The sequence below is a fragment of the Xyrauchen texanus genome, chromosome 1 (genome assembly GCF_025860055.1).
Source record: "Xyrauchen texanus isolate HMW12.3.18 chromosome 1, RBS_HiC_50CHRs, whole genome shotgun sequence".
NCBI classification, from domain to species: domain Eukaryota; kingdom Metazoa; phylum Chordata; class Actinopteri; order Cypriniformes; family Catostomidae; genus Xyrauchen; species Xyrauchen texanus.
In genome coordinates this window covers 47,113,028-47,133,053 of record NC_068276.1, presented here as the reverse complement: position 1 = coordinate 47,133,053, position 20,026 = coordinate 47,113,028, and the positions used below count along the sequence as shown (strand labels likewise).

The window sequence follows — 20,026 nt, the reverse complement described above, 5'->3', positions numbered from 1 at the left end:
TCTGTTCCTGCTTGATGGTATACAGTTTCATATGTTCCTTCTTCTCATGTCAGTGTCTTCACAATCTCTTCGTTAGAGCAGTGATAAGTGATATGAGCCTAATTATGCATCTGAGCACATCTCCACACTTTAGCATGATATTATTACACGAACAAAAGTGATCGAACTGCACAATGTTGCCCTGAGGCAAAAATCACAGTTTAGTATATAAATAAAAACCTAAAAATATTAATCAAACATACTTCTTTACATACTCATGCATATATCTTTTTTTATATAAAGTTTAAATTTAAATTTAAACATGTTAAAAAGTGATATTTATCTTACCAATTGGTGGCACTGTTTCCCATGCGCTTTTCTTCCTGACAGGACTGCTCCACCCCCAGACAAAAGGCCACACCCACTTCAGACTCTCATTTCATTGAACACAGACATGTCAGGTTATATTATATATTTTCTTTTTATAAAGAAAAATGAAATGAGTGGTGTGAGGTCCAAAAAGCTAATTTGTTGCCTGAAGGCAACACCATGCCATAGAGCAGGACAATTCAAGTCTCACAACAGTAAGTAAATCCGGTTGTCAATCCTAAACAATAACTGTGTGAACGTAGCCCGAGTTCTTCCAGTTTGTTATGTTGTCATGACAACGCTTTAAAGGAATACTTCACCCCAAAATGAAAACTCATCATTTTCTCAGGCTTATACCATCCCGTATGCATAATGACTTTCTTTCTTCAGCAGAACACAAATACTTTTAGAAGAAACTCTCAGCTCTTCAACTATGCAAGTAAATGGTGATCAGAAATTTGAAGCTCCAAGAATCACATAAAGGCATCTTAAAAGTAATCCAAAAGACTCCAGTAGTTAAATCCATGTCTTCAGAAGCGAAATGATCGGTGTGGGGAGAGAAACAGATACATATTTAAGTCCTTTTTTACTATAACTCTCCACCTTTGGCCCCGACCAGTAGGTGACGATATGCACAAAGAATGTGATTTGCCACCAAACAAAAGATGACGAAAGTACGTAGATGTGAAAGTAAAAGTGGAAATTTATTGTAAAGAAAAAGGACTTAAATACATCTGTTTTTCACCCACACCTATCATATCACTTCTGAAGACATGTATATATCCACTGGAGTCTTATGAATTACTTTTAAGCTGTCTTTATTTTATTTTTAGAGCTTTAAATTCTGATCACCATTTACTTGCATGATAGGGACCAACAGAGCTAAAATATTCTTCTAAAAATCTTTGTTTGTGTTCTGCAGAAGAAAAAAGTAAAAAAAAAAAACATCTGGGATGACATGAGGATAGCGAAATGATGAAAGAATGTTCATTTTTGGGTGAACTATCCCTTTATGCAAGCAGTGGGCTAGCGTGTGCAAACTCTTCCAGTGCAATACAACTGATTTTTTTATTTTTGTTTTATTTTAAAAGGGATTGATTGTTTATATCTACATTTAAAAAAAAAAAAATAAGTTTAATTCAGCATTTTTACATGAAAATTTTAAGTTTAAATTAAGGAAACTCAAGTTTTTCCATTTCGATCAATAAATTAACACATGAAAATTAAATTCTCACTAGTGATGGGTCTTTCTTATTACAATGAAGGATTCATGCATATTCATCAGCACACCCTATTCCATACGGCTTCCCACCTGCTGCTGATGGAATGGAGCATGGTATTCCCTGGAGAGCACCATCCAAACAGTGGACAGACACATCACTGCCAACATCATGAAATCTACCCCAATAAAATAATGTTGACAGCAATGTGATCTGAGCCAGCTTTATGCCATGCTTCATTAGGTATTCAATACTTTTGTGCAGTTCAGTAAGGCTTTGCATGGTGGTGGTTTGGTGTTTTCAATCTATAGACTGTTTGTGCTGTGTAAAAAATATTTTTAAGACAATCTATAGACTGTGCTTTAGTAAAATCTGAGACATATAAACACAACAACATTTTGCAGCATTTGCTTAGCAGAGTGTTAGATATAATGGATGATATCCATAATTCAATAAAACCCAGTTGTAGGTAAGTTATATTTCATTTATTGAACAATATACTGTACCCATTGATACGTAAATATAGTGCTCAGTGTTGAAAAATGTTTAAGAAAATATCAAATATATTTTTCCGCTTTGTTGACTCAAATGTCTTTTTTAAACCTTAATTTGCAGTCATCATAGTTCATGTGATTTTGGCAACTGAAGTGAGTCTTCAGAAAAGTGCATTTATAGATGAATTGTGTTAACAATCGATGGTGCTCCGTTCACTCTCACAATCTCCACAATGTATCCGTGTAATATATATTTTACTTTTGAAATTACTCAGGTCTAGAACAGTATGGGAAGGGGAATACATTTTCTTTAAACTGGCTTCCATAATAGGCTTTTTACAGCTGTAAAAAAAAAAAAATCATCAATAATGAATAAGCTGGAGTCTGCGCACAAGCAATTCCAGGAAGTAAAGTGCAAAAGAGACCACTCTACTTGTACAAATAAACAACCATTTATACATTTGAATACACATGGAAGTGAAAGTATTTAAGTATTAGAGCTCAGTGAGTATATGGAGGTTTGATCACATTTGATAAAACACTGTGATGTATTTGCTGGAAAAAAAAAAAAAACTCCTATACATGAAGCCTCTTGAGTTAAATAACAAAATAATTTTTGGGTAAACCAGTTATAAAAATGGTCAAAAGAAAAATTAGCTCAGAAAACAAGGAAATATAAATAGACAAATGTAAAATGAGGGCTATGCATCACATAAAATGGTCAAAAGATTTTTGGTAAACAAAGCAAAATAGAGTGCATCAATATGTACACTAGTAAAATAAGTTATTCACAGATCAGTAGATCATTTACATATGCCGTAATGTTACGAGCAGTAACAAAACAAGAATACTTCATGTTGAATGGCATCAACTTCTGCTACAGCAACTTCAGTAGTAATTATTTAATCGATGTTAATCTTAGGGGTCATTTCCATCAGCTTCATAAAAGGAGTGTTGATCTTTGATGGGCTGGTTCGCACTCTTGGAGATGACAGTTCTGAATTTGGGGTCGTTGGTGGGGATTGCGTGGATTCAGACTCCTCGTCTTTATGTCTGGGTTGAACATAACTTGAAGATGGCAGTGTAGTTTGTGTGGGCCTTGTAACAACATCCTGTGTGTGTACTAGACTGGACTGCAGCATTGTGCTGTACTGACCAGGAGTGTACCTAAGAAGACTATTGGTCAGTCTGCTAGTGGATCTTGGGGCTGACTGGACCAGTCTCTGTTGGACAGGAGCTACATATGGCGGCTCTTCAGATCTAAGAAAACAGGGAGAGAATGTGTGTGTAGATTTTGCCTCGAAAGCGGTCTTTTAATTTCTTATGGCAAGGTGATCTTACACTCATTACCTAATGGGCAGGTCACAACCAACTCCAATGTCCCTAGTGGGTGCTTTAGTCTCAGATGCTTTCTGTACAGACATAAAAAACTTCAGCTTGTCTTCTAACTCATTATTCTAGGAAAAGAAGCCAGGCAAAGGACAGAGTCAGAACAGAGACATGGGAAACTGAGATGAGAATTAATTTAACAGATATATGGACAGAACATCCCACATGGTCAGAGATTCGAAATGACAATCAAAAGAACTCCAACTCAAACCAACCAGCTGACAGAATAGCAGTTATATTTAGAATATTCACACTTTGCATGCTTTTTCCAACGATTCAGTGGCCTTAGATTGGTGAAGGCAGGAAGCGAGCAAAAATCAAATTTTTTGTTGGGCATGGAAAACTTTGGTCGTACCTCACACTCCACAATGGCAATCCTGTCCAGAAGCTCAGAGATGTACATATCCTTCTGTGCAACCTTTGCTCGCAATGTTTCAACCTATGGAATGGTTTTTGTGTGTTTGTTTTAAATATGATTTCATTAAAAGCATTGAAACAATTCAATCACAATAATGGTGACATGACTTCTTGAAAGAGCAGTTAATCAGCTGTTGTCTGGCTTATTTTGTGTGCGGGTCAGTGCTGTGACTTGAATGAAAAATGACTGGAATACAATTAATTAATAAAAAACTATATGATTAAGTTGTGTACACTCAGGTTTTTTCAAGGTGTAAGGAAAGTATTTAGTAGTACTTTAAACCTACATTATGGTTACACCACTTGACATTTTTAAAATCATTAAATTTTTTGTTGTTGTTAAAAATTGTATAAAGGTCAATGACAAATGAGGCTGTCCGAGATGAATAAAATCAAGCTTGTATCAAGTTCATTTAAATGTAATATTTGTGTCCATGTTGGTTTAAAAAATAAATAAAAAAATGTATCTTGAAAAATATGTTGAAATGAATGATTAAGATTTAAAAATTTGAATTGGTGTAAGAATCAAGTTAAAGGTATTAAAATACTTTCCTTACTCATGTAAGTGTACACAACTTAGTGATTAATTTCAACATATTTTTCAAGGTACGTTATTATTTGTTATTTTTTAACAAAATCATGGATTTTTTTGTCACAAATATCATGACATTTTCATAGGGTTACTCCACAAACTAAATAATTGATAAAGATAAAAAAAAAACTTCATACACAGTTATGAGGGTCAAATGAGTCTTTTCTGTTTTTTTATTTATTTTTCCCCACATGTCAACAAAATAAATGTAAGAGTATAATGTAAATATATATGCTCTTTTTTAACAGAACAAACAGGCAGTCTGAATGCTTACCTCCTCTATCATATTCTTGACTTTCCTCTGTTGAGAGAACACCATGTCATTGAGGTGCTTAATTCTCTCTCTCAATTCAGCTGCTTCTCCTTTCAGCTGCTCAGACCTGAGAGGGAAGATGTTGTTAAAGTTTGATATAATATAAACAATAAAACCATTAGCCTTGTGAAATAGAAATATATACTAAGGATAATTGTGAAATATTTTCTCGTTGGGGACAGAATGTTACATTTAATATGTTACCGCTGAGCATCACAATGTCTTGAAATATAATTGTTATAGTGATGTTGCATGTTATTAGTGCCCTTGGGCTGTCTACTGGAACCAAAGAATTTATTGAATCCTGAAAACACCACAACATTACTGGTTTCAGCTGAAAATGATGTCTTACTGTTTGGCTTCAGCATTGTCTGCATGGTCAGTTTGGTCCAAAACATGCAAGCGTTGTTCACAGTCATAAAGCTTTTTGATCAGGTCACCCTTCTCCTGTTATAAAGGAAGAAATAAAGGTTTTACCCAGCTCTAACCTTCTCCCATTGGAGGTAAAGAGCAAAGACAGAGCTAAATGACACTATTTACCAGAGCCATACAGTTTAGTAGTCGCTCCACCTCTGCTATTCTTTGGTCTCTTTCAGTAATCTTTGCCTCAGCTATCTTAGCATTCTTCTCTGCCTCCTCAAGCCTCCTCATGTAGCTGTCAAGCTGTGCCTGTATCAAAAGGGCATAGAAGTCATACAAACCTTTTTCTCTCAGAATTATATTGTTATATTAAAGCTGAAGCGTGCAATTTTTGTGTTAATATGCTTTGTCCTATCCCAGTTTAATGTACAGAGACAAATGTTAGAGAGATATTTTTCGGTTGATTCCTCCATGTGTAAAGTGTAAAAACTGTGGCTCTGTGGTTCTATCAAAAACAATGCTGTTTTTTTTGAGCATCGCAACCAGCCTGACCATCAGTTAACCCCATCCTCTGTATATTCTGTAGGTCTTCACTTTCACCACCTATCAACCCTTATTTAAAAAAAATTAATACAAAAAATTCCCTGGTGAATAACTACAGATGTTTCCTGTTATGAGATTGAAATCCTCATGCCCTGTAGGTTAAGTGAAAATACAAAATCACAGTCTATTTTTTTTCTTTTTTTAAAGTCTATAATATATACTAAAAAAACAAACTCAGCAGTAATGCATTTTTACATTATTATGCATTACAGTTAAGACTAAACCAGTTAGTCAGTAAGGAATTGTGGAAGTCTGTGTAGTTGTAGTTGTGACTATGTTTGTTGGTTACATCTGTACCTGTAGAGCTTCTATCTCCTCTGTGTACTTCCTCTGCTGTTCCTGCAGCTGTTCCTCATATTCCCTCTGTAGCTTAGCACTCATCTCTTTCAACGCTTGAGTTTTGGCCTCCTGAGAAGTTTCCACCTACGCACAAAAACAATGTGTGACAAAAAAATGTAAACACACATTTAGTTGTAAAATGACATGGCCGTTAACTTTTTCTAATGTCGAGATTTGAGGTTGAAATTATATATAAAGTATATATAAAAAGGAGAGATTATTTGCAATACATTGGATTATAATGTAAATGTCATGGTGCATGAATATAATAATAATTTAGTACCAGGGTAGGGTTTATATTACATCTGATATAACATTGTACATCCAAAGTACTTTTTGCAATGGTTTGCCTGATAACTTTAGTGTTGTATGTGCTTGGATGATGACGCACCTGATGTTTCAGCGAGCGGTTTTCAGCATATGCTGATGCTAGTTGTCTCTCTGTCTCTTTTAGTTTCGCCTCCGTCTTCTCCAAAGAGCTGCGCAGAGATTTCATCTCATCCCTGTTCCCCAAACGGTTATGACAGCTTTCCAGCAGTGACTTCTAAAGTAGCCACCATCAACAAAAACACACATGTAACTTTCCAGTAATTACATGGACAAACACTAGGGTAGATTCTCAAAGAATGTGTCAATCAAATCAATAAACTTTCTTTTTTGTGATACTTGTGTTAAAAGTTGATCAGTCTAGTTCAAGATGAACAAACAGTAACAAACACAATGTCAAAAGATTCCTCCTGACAGAACTAGTCTTTGTCAGGTGGCAATGATCATTTTGATTGTGTATTGTACCTGCAGATCAATGTTTGCAGATATAAGGGTGCTGTTCATCTGGTCAAAGCTGTCCATTGCTGCCCTACTTGTCCTCACCTCCGACTCCAGATAACGCTTATGAGAGTTGGCCGTCTGGGGCAAACACAGTCAGCACATTAAGAACCTGCCACACCACTTTAAAACTTATCTTACATAACCATGTATGTGAGGGGTTAAAGCTAAGCTTTTATGTTTATTTATTTGAAAATCTGTATTAAAAAAACAAAACAAGAAATGTTCTTAGTTATTAGTCACTTGTCATGCTGCCTTTTGCTCACCTTTAATTCCAGAGATAATTTTTGGACTGATTGTTGCATCCCTCCAAACTGGCCATACATCCGCTCCCTGACTTTTTCCAAAGAGTCACGTACCTGTGGGGAAATAAGGAGGTATGTTGCTGAATATGAGAAAATATTTAAATCCTGCCCCCATTTTTCTTCAAACCTTGTTTAGGGTTTTTTCAAAATCACTAGACCATGACCAAAATTTCTAACATGTGTGTTCAAGCTACATCCATCAACCTTGGCACAGACCTTCAAACTGTTCTGAAATAGTGTGTTTTGTCTTTTGTAACTGATTAAGTTTTCACACAGCAGATGATCACAAATCTGAATATCGCATCGACTTACTGTACATTGATAGAATGTTCATATGGGCCAACAGAATGCTCGTTAATTCAAATTGCACCTAAAAATATTCAAATGTAAACAAACCCACAAAAGGACTTTAATCTGCTTGTAGTTGCTCACCATCATCTATCAAGCTTGCTAACTAGCTAGCTATGTTACTGTAATGTCTGTATAACCTCCAAACTTTTAAACATCTGAAGCATTCATTTGTTGACTTGAACTGCATGCAAGTATGGTCCTGTAGCTCTGGTAGACCATGATGCTAGCAACACCAACAGACATTGAGGGGGACAGTCCCCCCACCCCCAACTCAATATTCAGATTAGAGGTCAATCAATATGTTTTTTTTGTTGTTTTTTTAATGCATAAATGTAAAGGTATGTTAACGCAAGGCTAAACACTCCAGGAAGGTAGGCCTGTTTTGACCAAGTTGTACATAAATCTTGATCAACATGTTTTTAATGGCATGGTATGCCATTCGTTCAGGGAAGTGTCTCTCTCTTTGCTTACCTCTTTGATGTACCTCATCTCATCTCTCAGGTGATTGACAGAGAACTCGCGTGCCATCACTTCCTGTTGGTGGTTGGCGCCTGAGCTCTGCACCACACCATAAACTCTGGACCCATGCTGAATAGGCTGTTTCTTACCTATGCCATTGGTTACAGGGTGCTGAGGGAATAGGAGTACAGGGGTCAGATTTCAGCTTGTGGATGGGTTTAAAAGGAGACACTGACACTGTAGTGTTTACGGGTGTGAGTAGCTGAATGTGTACAGTATGTCTATTAGTGCATTCTGGTTGATAGAAAAAGAGTAAGACTCGGTTGATTACTCGGCTGTTTTTGGTATTTACATTTAAGATTGCGAGAGTGAGAAAAAGGTAATTTTAAGCATTGCTTAGGTTGGGATGCAAATGATCAGAATAGTCCTCAGTGAGGGTATCATATTTCTGCAGTCAGGTCCAAAAGAACAGAGAACTCAGTTCTTTGTTTCTTTGTTGATTTGCAGATTCACCAGGATTATAGCCACAACAAAGTCATATGTGCAAAGGAACTTGAAACTTGGAATGTTGAAAAACGTTTTGACATTTTCCGGTGAAAGTACATAGAGAAAATATTTCTTTCATGAGAATGTCGAGGGGAAAGCAAAGTGAACTGACAAAAGTGTCATAATGTAACAAGTGTCTAAACCCAAAAGCACATAATTAAGTAATGAACTGAATGGAATAATACTGTACTATTTGTGTATCCCAAACACAATGCATATTTTTATGTTTTTTTTATTATTATTATTTTAAGAAAAGGCTTTCTCCACAGTATATGAAGGTCAAGGAGTAAAAAGACATAAGATCTGTTTGTGCTCTCATGAAGTGATCATACCTTGTCTTCTTGTTCAGTTGATTCTCTTCCAGGTGGTCTCTCTCTCTGCATGAGTGCATTTTTCCTTTTCCAGGAACCGTTAACATTTTTGTCTTCCTGTGATGTAACATAGTGGCTGTCAGTTTATTTATCATAACAGGTCTTATCGAAGTACTGCTATAATCTAACAGTTTCTACGCATGTTCATGTGTGTGTTTTTCATCTTTGGAAAATAAAGATTTTAACTCTTTAGTTGAGGAAAAGTCATATCACAGATCACAGTTTTGCCCTTGCCAAATGTTTAGTATGCTACTTTTTAAATACAATACCCATCTTGTTGATCTAGTTTATCTTGTTTATAATAAACCATATCTCTACATTCTGTCTCTTATATGAGTGCTACTTTCACATTTTCTGAGGTGGAACAACACTGATCAATTCCAGCTGTGATCACACACTCAGGATGTAGTATTCCCCTGTCACTTCTCACAACATAGTTTCTCAAATCTGTAATCCTGTACATAGTGAGTAACCACACCCCATTACAGATCTTTCCCAAAAGCATAGATCATTCTCACTGAAAGAGAGGTTGAATTCTCTATAACACCCCTGTAGACTGTCATAAATAATTCATTCTTCATTAAAGTAAAGAATCTGATATTTTGAAGTAGAAAGCGTTACGCTTTACATCTGACTCTGACTTATAGGGAGAGATAGTGTGAGAGTGGGTAGAACACACTAAGAGTAGAACAATGATGCCAGTGTTTTTCATGGCTTTCTGCAATGGACTTCATAAAAATACAGTCCACAAAAATGCATGCCATTGTGAGGGACTCAAAAGAGGGATAGAAATTGTACATGCTAAAGAAAGGATTGCACCCGGGAGGGACATATTTCTCTAAAAATAACCTCCAGTTTCTGTCATTAAGCATAGTGATATGAGTGGTATGTAGCTATGTTTTCGAACATATAGCTTTGGAATTTCAGGAAGACTAATAAATCAAATTCAGAGAAATGCTTCTTCTGGGCTTGCAAAATATCAGGGTATTTACTAAATAATTGTGTTGCTTTTTGGTCTGTCTTTTCAAAACAATGGCAGCTTATGGAATCATTTCAACGGTTAAAAGAGGACGTCCCGTCTGTTGCGGGGGCAAGCCACTTTGAACGTTTTGAAGTGGCTTGCACTAAAAACAATACAAGTTCTAGCATGAACTCACAAACACTGTGAATAATCTTCTCTCATAGCACTCATGAATGCGCGATGGACATTAAGATTTTCACTACTTGGCGAAATCTTGCGTGCAAAGCTCTAATGGGCTCAGTCAAGTGCAATTTAATTCTTCTTCGGTTCTACTCCGGGTATTGCATCGTCTGTATCCTATTATACTATATATTCCATTCCCTGTCAAATAACATCAATGTAAATGAAGACAGCATATTCATAAGAATTTGGAGGTGTAAAATGGGTTGTATGCGATGCATTATAACAATAAAAATATGGAGCATTTGTGTCTTACGTTCTTTTGAGCAATAACCATGTCCTTGCTGTGAACTCTCTCCCATTTAGTTTCCCATCGCTCCAGTGATATGGTGTTAGTGGTGTTAATACTACAGGGAATGTTTATGTTTCCTCCTGCCTCTGGACTACGATATATGTGTTCTCTATCGGCCTGTCTAAGTGAACACCCTCCATCAGCATAGCAATGGAGGGTGCGATCTTGACGGTGTAACAGGACACTTAAAACATGCTATGTTACTCTCCCATTGTTCATTGTTTTGCTATGAATATTTGTGATAAGTTTCTCTGTTTAATGTGTTACGTTTAATTTCTGTAAAGGGCTCTTGAGCTCTGGAAAGGCATTATACTAAATAAACTTATTATTAATCATATTGATCTACTGACACACAAATCTTGGCTAGTATTAAAACTGATCGATTGCTCTTTAATATCAACTGATGGTGTAATCCCCAAATTACAAATTCAGGAACTGATTTTAGACTGCACCAAGATTAGATGCAGTTCTCAGTTGTCTGAGTGCTATTACCTATTTCTCAAGACAATAGCTAATTTTGCTTTGCATCACTTCATTAACATACAATGCACTCATAGTTTGAATGCATATACCCACAAATAGCGCAAACACTCCCACCCACGGCCACTTGCGCTTTGTGCTGCCATGAAAATTCCACTTAAAATTAGCACTCTCACATTCACTGGATAAGACGTAGTGCCTAGAGCTGCCACAAAAAAATAGCCTTTTAACTATATTATAACTCCTATTAACTGCCATTGTATTGAAAATTGGGACCAGAATATTCATTAAAAAGAATTATTTTGTGCACAAGAAAGAAATTTATATGGTTTGGATTTGAAGGCATGTATATTATGTCAGAATTGTAATTATTGGGTGAACAATTTTTTTAAGCAAATTAATTATGCAGCATTTATCAGAATGTTATTCTATTGGTACAGCACAAAGGTATACATAATAACTAGAAGAAGAAATGTTTCATGTCAAAGCTTTATCATTTTATCATGAATTCTAGCACAGCTGGGTACCCAGTATTGTCAAATCATCATCTAGGACTGGAACTATCTGTTTTACAATGCCTATTTAAAAACCTCCAGACAATATTTATCATTATCATTGTAACAAACCCTGTAAATCCAGTAAACGATCATTTAAACAACTTTACAGCTCAAATAATACATCTATAAGTTGTAAAAGAAGAATCAATGTTAGTGCTCTTGTAAAATTATAAGCTTCACATTTCTGCTTATTTTTAAAGAAAATATATTATTTTTTAATTTTGTGGTATTCAACGGTATGCTGCAAAAGCTGTCGATTGAGCTTAACTTGTATTGAACCCATAATATTCCTTTAACCCCATGAAATAAAAGCTTTGTCTATTGTCCTTGCTACATATTCTACTTTGCTCATGTAATATTACTGATTGAATTATACACTCTATCTTCTCGCTGTTCCTTCACTAAGGTCTGTTGTTGTTGTACATAGCAATGCTGATGCAGGGTGTTCACTCTTTGCATGCTATGGGTTGTAAAAACTACCCACTTTGCTTAGACCTGTTATGTGGTTATTCTTTGTGGTTTAGCCCAATGTTTTTATAAGCAAGGCTGGTCCTGGATCAGCGTAACTTTCTGGCCCATCTGTAATCAAACAGGGGTAACTTGGGTAATCCAGGCCACAGGTAATGTAGGCCCGTATCGCAAATTGGATAGGATTACCAAACACACCCTTCTTAATTTTGCAGTATATACATTGACATTGTTATGGAAGTAATAGAATATCTCTGTTTAGTAATATAATAATTCTCTGCTTGACACTCATCTATTCAGCCTGACTTCTTCCCTCTCCTCTTTAATATCTTCCTTTGACCTTGTTAAGCATTTGTATGTCACTACTAATTATGTTGCAAAGGATTAAATTAAAAGAACCTACATTTTCAAAGCCAATGAAAGTCAGTGCCAGTGCAATGTGAAACTTGAGCTTGGCCTTACCCTTTATAAAATAGGCTACTGTATGCATAACCAACTATTTCATACAACCTCCCAATAAAATGCTACTTTCACAAAAACAGGTAGATAATATTTTTATATTCTCCACTCGTTTTACATGTCATGTCACGAGAGTTCTATATTTCCTCATTCAGTGAGGCACAGAGCACCCAAATATGAATATTATGTCATTATACCCATATGACTTACTTTATTTCTAACAACAACAACAACAACAAAGGATATATTCAATAGAATGTCACGATCATTGATTTCTTAAACTGAGATTAAAATTTTGGTCTGGCCATCAAACAACAGTAAGTGTCTGCCTTAAGAAGAATTTAAAAATTACATATGTGTCACAAGGACCACTTTAATGACACTTTTGTGTGCTTTTTTAAGGTTTAAAGTGAATCACTATCAGTCATGACATCCTTTAAAATGTATCCTTTTTTATGCAAACTTATGTGGATCTTGGGTTGAAATTCTCAATGACAACTATAGCACATGCTATATATAGTGAAAAACGGGTCTACATCGCCATTGGTAGACCATTAAGAAGACATGGCCACAGCTGACCCTTCCCATGAGAGAGAAACTGATAAGGCCGTCAACACTTCTCTGTTGGCTGAGCTCCAAGATTTCTATTTATCATTGATGTCTGGCTTACCAAAGTGCCTGATGTTCCCAAAGCAGCAACTATCAGAGTGTAAATAGGGAAGGTATCAGTTTAACTTCAAGGACTGAAAACTGCAGTGTGTAAGAGTCCAGGCCAAGTTACAGATACAAATTCTCATGTCTATATTGATACACCTCTCTTGACTTCTATTCCAGTACAGCACTGTCAGAAGGCTTATGGAAACTATTGTCAAATTTACACATTCATTTGTCACACATACTAAACACGTTATCTGTAAACAAGCTCACAATTAACTTGGCCTCCCTTGGTAAATATGTGAATCACTTTTGTGAGCTTTATTTCATGTGACTCTGAATAGAAGGACATCTCAATGATATTTAAAAAAATCAGCATAAAGCCTAATTAGAAAGTGCTTAAACTTAAAAATAGAGGTTCCAAAAAGGTACTTCACAGTGATGCATTTTTTTGAAAGAGCCATACCACAAAGTAATAATTTACTATTTTTAAAAAATTTATATTGCCCATAGACTACTCAAAAACAAACAAATATGCAAAAATTAATAGGTAGCATGTTGCAATATGGAGTTGAGTACACATGTAAGCAAATTGCTCCATGAAAATAAAACGAAATTCACAGCACCCCACGAGTTGATCGGAGATAATTTACAGCATTCTCATAGATTTCATTATTCTTCCAAATAACAGAGAAAAAGGAGTGCTAACTCTTTACATGCGCTTGCTCCACGAGGCAGGGTCCCATTGTACCCTTTTCTTTCTTGACGGCTTTTCTTTTGACTGTTCTTAAAAATATAATAAAGTGTGTTTCTTCAAGCGTGTCTTTTTGAATTTCACTCGAGACATCTTACAAGTCAACCACCTTGCACATGAAATACATTTGGCATAAACATGTTTCGTCAAACACGCACCTTTGTGTCTAATTTCTTGTAACATATCACTCTGATAAGTCTTACAGATTGCCTTCCACAGTGGCTGGTACATCAGCAAAATACTCCACATGAAAAATCTGCTTTTGGCGGGTGTTCATTTCAAACCTTGTTCACCAGGAGTAGGCTGTGCAACAAATTCAGAAGAAAGGAAATCATAACAGTGTCACTGACTTCAAGCTTTGCAATTGCACCCTTACTTTCTGGAAAATTATCTCTAGAAAGTTTTAAACGATCATGTGTTGGTGACTGGAACTTGCAATATGGACCAATGAAGCACAAAGCAAGTAACAGGTCTGAAGAGAAGACATTGTCTCTCCTTAAGCTATCAGGAACATTGACACATCACATACAGACAGAACAATTTAGAAGCAAGTTCCTCTTTTTGAAATCCTAAGTGTCACACCCTTAAAAGGTAAGCCTAGATAAGAAGAGTAAATCCCTTAAACTATAATTATTTTCAGTATAGTTTTTGCCCCTTTGGAATACTCTAAGTAAAGAGCATTGTGTGTAAGAGGCGTTAAAAGCGGACTGAACTGAAGTTTTAGGTAAGTTTAGAGACATTTTAACAGTCATTCATGCTATCCTGCTGAACTTCTCCTGTTATCAGGCTGTTACACCATTTGTGGAGCTCCTCAAACATGAAGATACCAAAGTGGAAAGAGGAAGCTTGTTGACGTGAAGAGATGGTCAGATCTGATCTGTCTGAGAGCAAGAATTGTAAAATGCTAAAATGATACTTACAGAGTTTACTTTCTCATTCTGAGTTTTAGGAATGTCCTCGGGTCGCAGGGTTAGTCTGAGGGGCCTTAGTCTCCTCTGGTGGGCACAGTCACAGATGTAAACATGCAAACCGAGGAATGATGCAAACCCCAAAAATAAACAGACAACACAAACAAACATAATAATTATTAGTCACAATGTAACTAATGAAGATCATACTTGTACTGATACTGTTATCTCAAGATATTGGTGATAAGCTGTTTCGGTGAAAACAAAAGTAAAGTCAAGAATTATCACAAAGCTACAGGAATTATTTGTCTTAAAACACAGTGATCTAGTTGGAGAAACATTCCATGAATTCTTAGAAGAAGAAGAAACATAAACAGTTATAGTTTACCATCTAATTTATATAAAAAGAGGATTTCTACAGTATCCACAGAACAAATGTATCCACAGTGTATCAGATAATCTGTAACATAAAAGTGCCTTTTCCATAACTGATCCTGTAAAGAAAACTAAAATAATAATATATTGGAGTGACAATTTGCACTAGGTGTAATTAGCACCTGCCACTTAGTGTGGCTAATAGCTGCTGCCTTTATATATACATACTTACTATATATATATATATATATATATATATATGTGTGTGTGTGTGTGTGTGTGTGTGTGTGTATGTGTGTGTGTGTCTCTTTAACTAAGGAAGATCATACTTGTACTGATACTATTATCTCAAGATATTGGTGATAAACTGTTTCAATGAAACCAAAACAAAGTCAAGAAGTATCACACAGCTGTAGGAATTATTTGTCTTAAAACACAGTGATCTAGTTGGCTAAACACACCATGAATTCTTAGAAAAATTAAACTATTATATTTTAGAATCTAATTTCAATGAAAAGATAATTTCTGCAGTATCCATAGAACAAGATGTGTATCAGATGAGGTGTAACATTAAGGTGCCTTTTCCATAACAGATCCTATTGAAGAAAACATAAATTATTCACACACACGCACAGAAGTTTATATGCCTTTAGAAATGTCATGCATGCATGCAAAAAAAAAGCATACGGTTGTGGGAAAGATTAGATAGCTGGCTACATATCAAACAACACAACAAACAATCATAATGGAAATGCAAATTATGTCTGGCCATTCTGAATATGCATTATAAATACCTTATGACTCAAAGCATAAAAAAGGATTTTATAAATGCTTCAATGATTAACCATTTCATACGTTGCCTTCTATTTAGAAAATATATAACCTCTAAGAATAAAAATCAATTATACTATGGTCAAAAAATTTGGTTCACTGGTGTTTGATGCCCTTTAAATTGTTTAGCTCTGTCTGAGTGGGTGTCAGTTGATTAGCTGTAAGAATGTCACTGAATGGCAGCTGACCACAGCAACAGTGGCTGAGCGCCAAGCCCTGATAAAATAAATATGACAGGGCCCTGCCTCCCCAGATGGCTGCTCTTATTACAGGCCCTCTCTGAAAAACATAACCCTGAGCCAATGTTGAAACTCTGCCCTGTGCATGTCAACAGCACAGCTCAGTGGAATTGATTAGCCAGGATATGGACGAGCCATTAGGCAACTGTCCAGAGCAAAAGTGACAGTCAAGAGAAGCAGAGTGTGGGGGAGAGAAACACAGAGGACAGAGAGTGAATAAAACAGGCAAAAAGGCAAATGGAAAAACATGAACACTTCAACAAGAAGCCTGGGAAGAGTTACTGCTGAAAAGACACAAAGAAACAAAGTTCGCCAAAGAGCTGGAAAATGTGAAAGAGGATAGAGGAGCTGAGGAAGGATGTGTCGCGTCCTCCACAGTGTTTCTTCTTACCTCATTGAGGTCCGGTATCTGTGTTGTGATTGTGGTGCTGATGGCACCAGCCATGCCATTTTGGAGCATGTTTCTTTTTCAATGCCCCTTTCCGTCCACACCCAGCATCCACACAAACAATATCAATGTCTGCCCCACCACTCCAAAGGGGGAGAGACTTGGTATGTGAAAGGAAGAGGAAGAATGTAAAAAGTTCCTCTCAACAGCTCTGCCAGAATTCCTTCCCCCGGATGAGAAGGGAGAGAGAGAGAGAGAGAGAGAGAGTATCAGGGTAAAAAGAGACTCAGTATTCCAATGTGCATAGGTCAGTAGAAAAACAGCTCTTCACTGTCCAGGCAACTCCAGAGTGACAGCGTCCCATATAGACTCCTCCTGACTGAGAGAGAGAGAGAGAGAGAGAGAGAGAGAGAGAGAGAGAGAGACCAGTTGTTCATTCAGTATCTGTGCTGGCTATGCAGCCTTGTTTCCCATCAGACTCGTCGAGCAACATTTCACCTGTCTATGCTTTCAAGCACCAACCTACCTTCCTCCAGCTGATTTCATAGGGTGGGGTTGATGCCATTTGGGTGGAGCTCAGAAGGCGTCACACCTTAGGAGAGTTACACCACTTGTTCTTGTAGTGTGGCTTGGTGTTATTGCCTTGCTTAGAATTTCACTGTGGTGGATCTCTTTAAATATTTATCTAATTTAAAATGTAATTTAGTAATTTAAGAGGCAATGTTAACATAACACTGTCTTATAAAGAGAAGACAAAAAAGCATTAAATAATTGTAATAATGTGTAATTTTATTATTGTTTAATTTATACTAGTATTATTGATTCATGGAGTGATTGTTACAATCATAATTTGTTCAATATAGCTATAAATATCCTCATGTTGTGTAGACATCTGTTGATGTCCCAATGTCATCTTTAGTCACACTTTGTTCCTGAAGAAACCTATATTCTGTGTGATTTCATTTACATAGGATATTTCAAAGTGCACAAGTTGTAAGTTAATCATTAATAAAAATAAAAAAACAGATAGTCTACTACACCTTCCACTGTAATCATTAACCCTCCAACTGATTTCTCCCCACTCTCAACATTGATGTGATTCACCCCTTTGAAAACGCATAACTGTCTTTAAATCTCTTATCTTTTGGCCCTTTCAACCACAACAGACTATGACCCAGACTTAATCTCCAACATGAGGATAATTGGGTAATTTCCATGACAATCAATCTTTGGAACATTAAGATGATCAACCAGCATGTGAAAGGTCTCAAGGATTATGTTTCATGCCTTCATAGTGGAAAATAGGATGCCAGGAGGCATCCCAAACAGAGGAGCATTTACTAGCAAGTTCTGTTCAGAAGAAGTTCTTAAATAAAACCCTTATGAACCCCATGTTGCTCTTACTGATCACTTTTCAAAAGGTGCTTTAGCTTCACATATGAGACTGCTGTTTTCAACAGTTATCTGCTGGGAAAAGAGGTACTAACTACATTTGCCCTCAAAAACTGAAGCCACAGTTAAAAAATATAACAATTTCTTTGTAATGTATGAAAAGTATGAATTATATCTGTAACAATTTATCAAACCAATTAAATTGATGCACTTTTCTCGAACCAACTTCACTTTTCATTTTTGCAGTTACTTACTGATTTCAATGTAATTTTAGTGAATATATGATGTGTTCCCCTCAAGTTCATGCAGAGTAACCACAAGTGTAGCTCATCATATTAACTATGGATATGTTCCACTAACATTTGACAACCAAATTATTTGTCTTTACATGTTCCACTAAGATTGTTTTTCTCACCAAGAACCACATTATAGCGACCACAAGGAGGTTACCCCATGTGACTCTACCCTCCTTAGCAATCGGGCCAATTTGGTTGCTTAGCAGACCTGGCTGGAGTCACTCAGCACACCCTGGATTCAAACTCGTGACTCCAGGGATGGTAGTCAGCGTCTTTACTCACTGAGCTACCTAGACCCCCGTTCCACTAACATTTGACATCCAAATTATGTGTCTTAATTTTAAACAGTGTATCTACTGTTTTATCATTTAAATCCTAAAAACTTCTTTTCTAGAAATGCTTTACATCAAATGTGTGCATGTGATATATTTAAAGGGGTCGTGACATGAGGAATCAAATTTTCCTTGATTTTTTCAAATCAGAGTACATTGTACTATAAAACATACTGTAAGTTTCAGGACTCAAAACTTCTTCCTCGCTGCAAAAGGAGCATTTATTGAAACCAAGCTGCCTAAACGACTTGTTCTCTACTTCCTCCACATCATGATGCCACATTGTGGAAGACATTTGCATCTGACCACCTCTATAACAACACATGCTTACTTTATCTTATCACTTCCTTAGCTCTGCCCAGTAGTGGTGAGCAGTGAGATGGCAAGGAGAGAGCAAGTCAGTCAAGAGCAGAGAGCCAATCAGAACAGTGTGTGTTTACTGTCAAGTCTTAAAGGAGAAGCAGCACCAATACCTAGCATTTCTGAGAGAGGGTCAGGATGAGGGTGGAAAATAATCATATTTTACAAATACATTACTGTTTTTTGAGCAAAACGCTTTACTAATATTATAAGTTAGTGAACCCCAAAGGACAGATTAAAATAATTTAAAAAGGCATGTAATGACCCCTTTTAAATAAACACAGTTTGGTTTGATGTTTGTAATCCTTTAATGGTTTTTAAGTATGGCTTATTTTTTCCAAATACTTTTTGGGGCCACTGTATAGGTAGAAAGACTACCTACCATAGTAAAAACAAACATGTCATCAAAATACATTTTTATGGCTATCTAGTCATGGAAGAGGTGAGTTGTAGTTCTGCACCTGGAGATTGGATGTCAGAATCAGTTGTTGATCTTATAATTCAAATCTGAATCCTTTATTTTGGTCACACATTATACACAAAAGTTTTTGCACATATACAGTGAAATGTATTTGTTTTCACATATCCCAGCCAAGCTGGGGTCAGAGTGCAGCCTTGGTACGGCTCCCCTGGAGCAGATAGAGTTAAGGGCCTTGCTCAAGGGCCCAACAGTGGCATCTTGGTGGTGCCTGGTCAGTGACCCTGAGCCTCAACCACAGAGCCACCGATGTAAATATTTAATTAATATTTACTTCATTTCTCAGTGTGACAAATTGTCAGGTGGGTGATTCTGCTAAACTTTATGTTCTTTGCACCGTTGAATGTATTCATTTCTGCAGGTTTGTAATGGTTTGGTAAATAGGCTATACAAACAGAGGATTAATTAAAGCACTGTAGCAGACAATACCAACATTAAATTGAATGGCTTTAGAAGTATATACATTACTCAGGGGAGTTATTGACTGTTTCACCAAACAGCACATGCATTCACCTGGCTATGGAGTTTTTCCACATTAATGCTAAAACAGCATGCAACATACAAATCTCCCTCATTGTGACCTGAAGACAAATCACCTCAGCTACTTTATCTTTCTTACCATGTGAGATA

General features: G+C 36.4%; 1 protein-coding gene across 2 annotated transcripts; it reads right to left on the bottom strand.

Moving 5' to 3' along the window:
• Positions 1 to 2,033: 2,033 nt before the first annotated feature.
• On the bottom strand, positions 2,034 to 16,918 carry myzap (myocardial zonula adherens protein). 2 transcript variants are annotated; one of them, XM_052135571.1, is made up of 14 exons: positions 16,542 to 16,918; positions 14,718 to 14,792; positions 8,894 to 8,989; positions 8,028 to 8,186; positions 7,167 to 7,259; positions 6,868 to 6,981; positions 6,467 to 6,619; positions 6,034 to 6,159; positions 5,314 to 5,442; positions 5,126 to 5,220; positions 4,735 to 4,840; positions 3,807 to 3,890; positions 3,413 to 3,474; positions 2,034 to 3,322 (listed from the first exon to the last, which is right to left on the bottom strand). In XM_052135571.1, the coding sequence occupies exons 1-14, from the start codon at positions 16,608 to 16,610 to the stop codon at positions 2,965 to 2,967; spliced, it is 1,719 nt and encodes a 572-aa protein (XP_051991531.1). In that variant the 5' UTR covers positions 16,611 to 16,918; the 3' UTR covers positions 2,034 to 2,964. The 2 variants fall into 2 exon arrangements, with proteins under 2 accessions (XP_051991531.1, XP_051991523.1); XM_052135563.1 differs by having other exon boundaries at positions 3,413 to 3,519; positions 16,542 to 16,916.
• Between the last annotated feature and the right edge of the window lie 3,108 nt (positions 16,919 to 20,026).

Bases quoted from the DNA above. Each gene is read 5' to 3' on its own strand.
- myzap (XM_052135563.1), bottom strand. From the start codon at position 16,610: ATGCTCCAAAATGGCATGGCTGGTGCCATCAGCACCACAATCACAACA. The intron at 4,841-5,125 runs GTAAGACATCAT...CTTCCCTCTCAG, and splicing joins GACAATGCTGAAGCCAAACA to GTCTGAGCAGCTGAAAGGAG. The intron at 3,323-3,412 runs GTAATGAGTGTA...CTGTTTTCTTAG, and splicing joins GGTTGTGACCTGCCCATTAG to ATCTGAAGAGCCGCCATATG.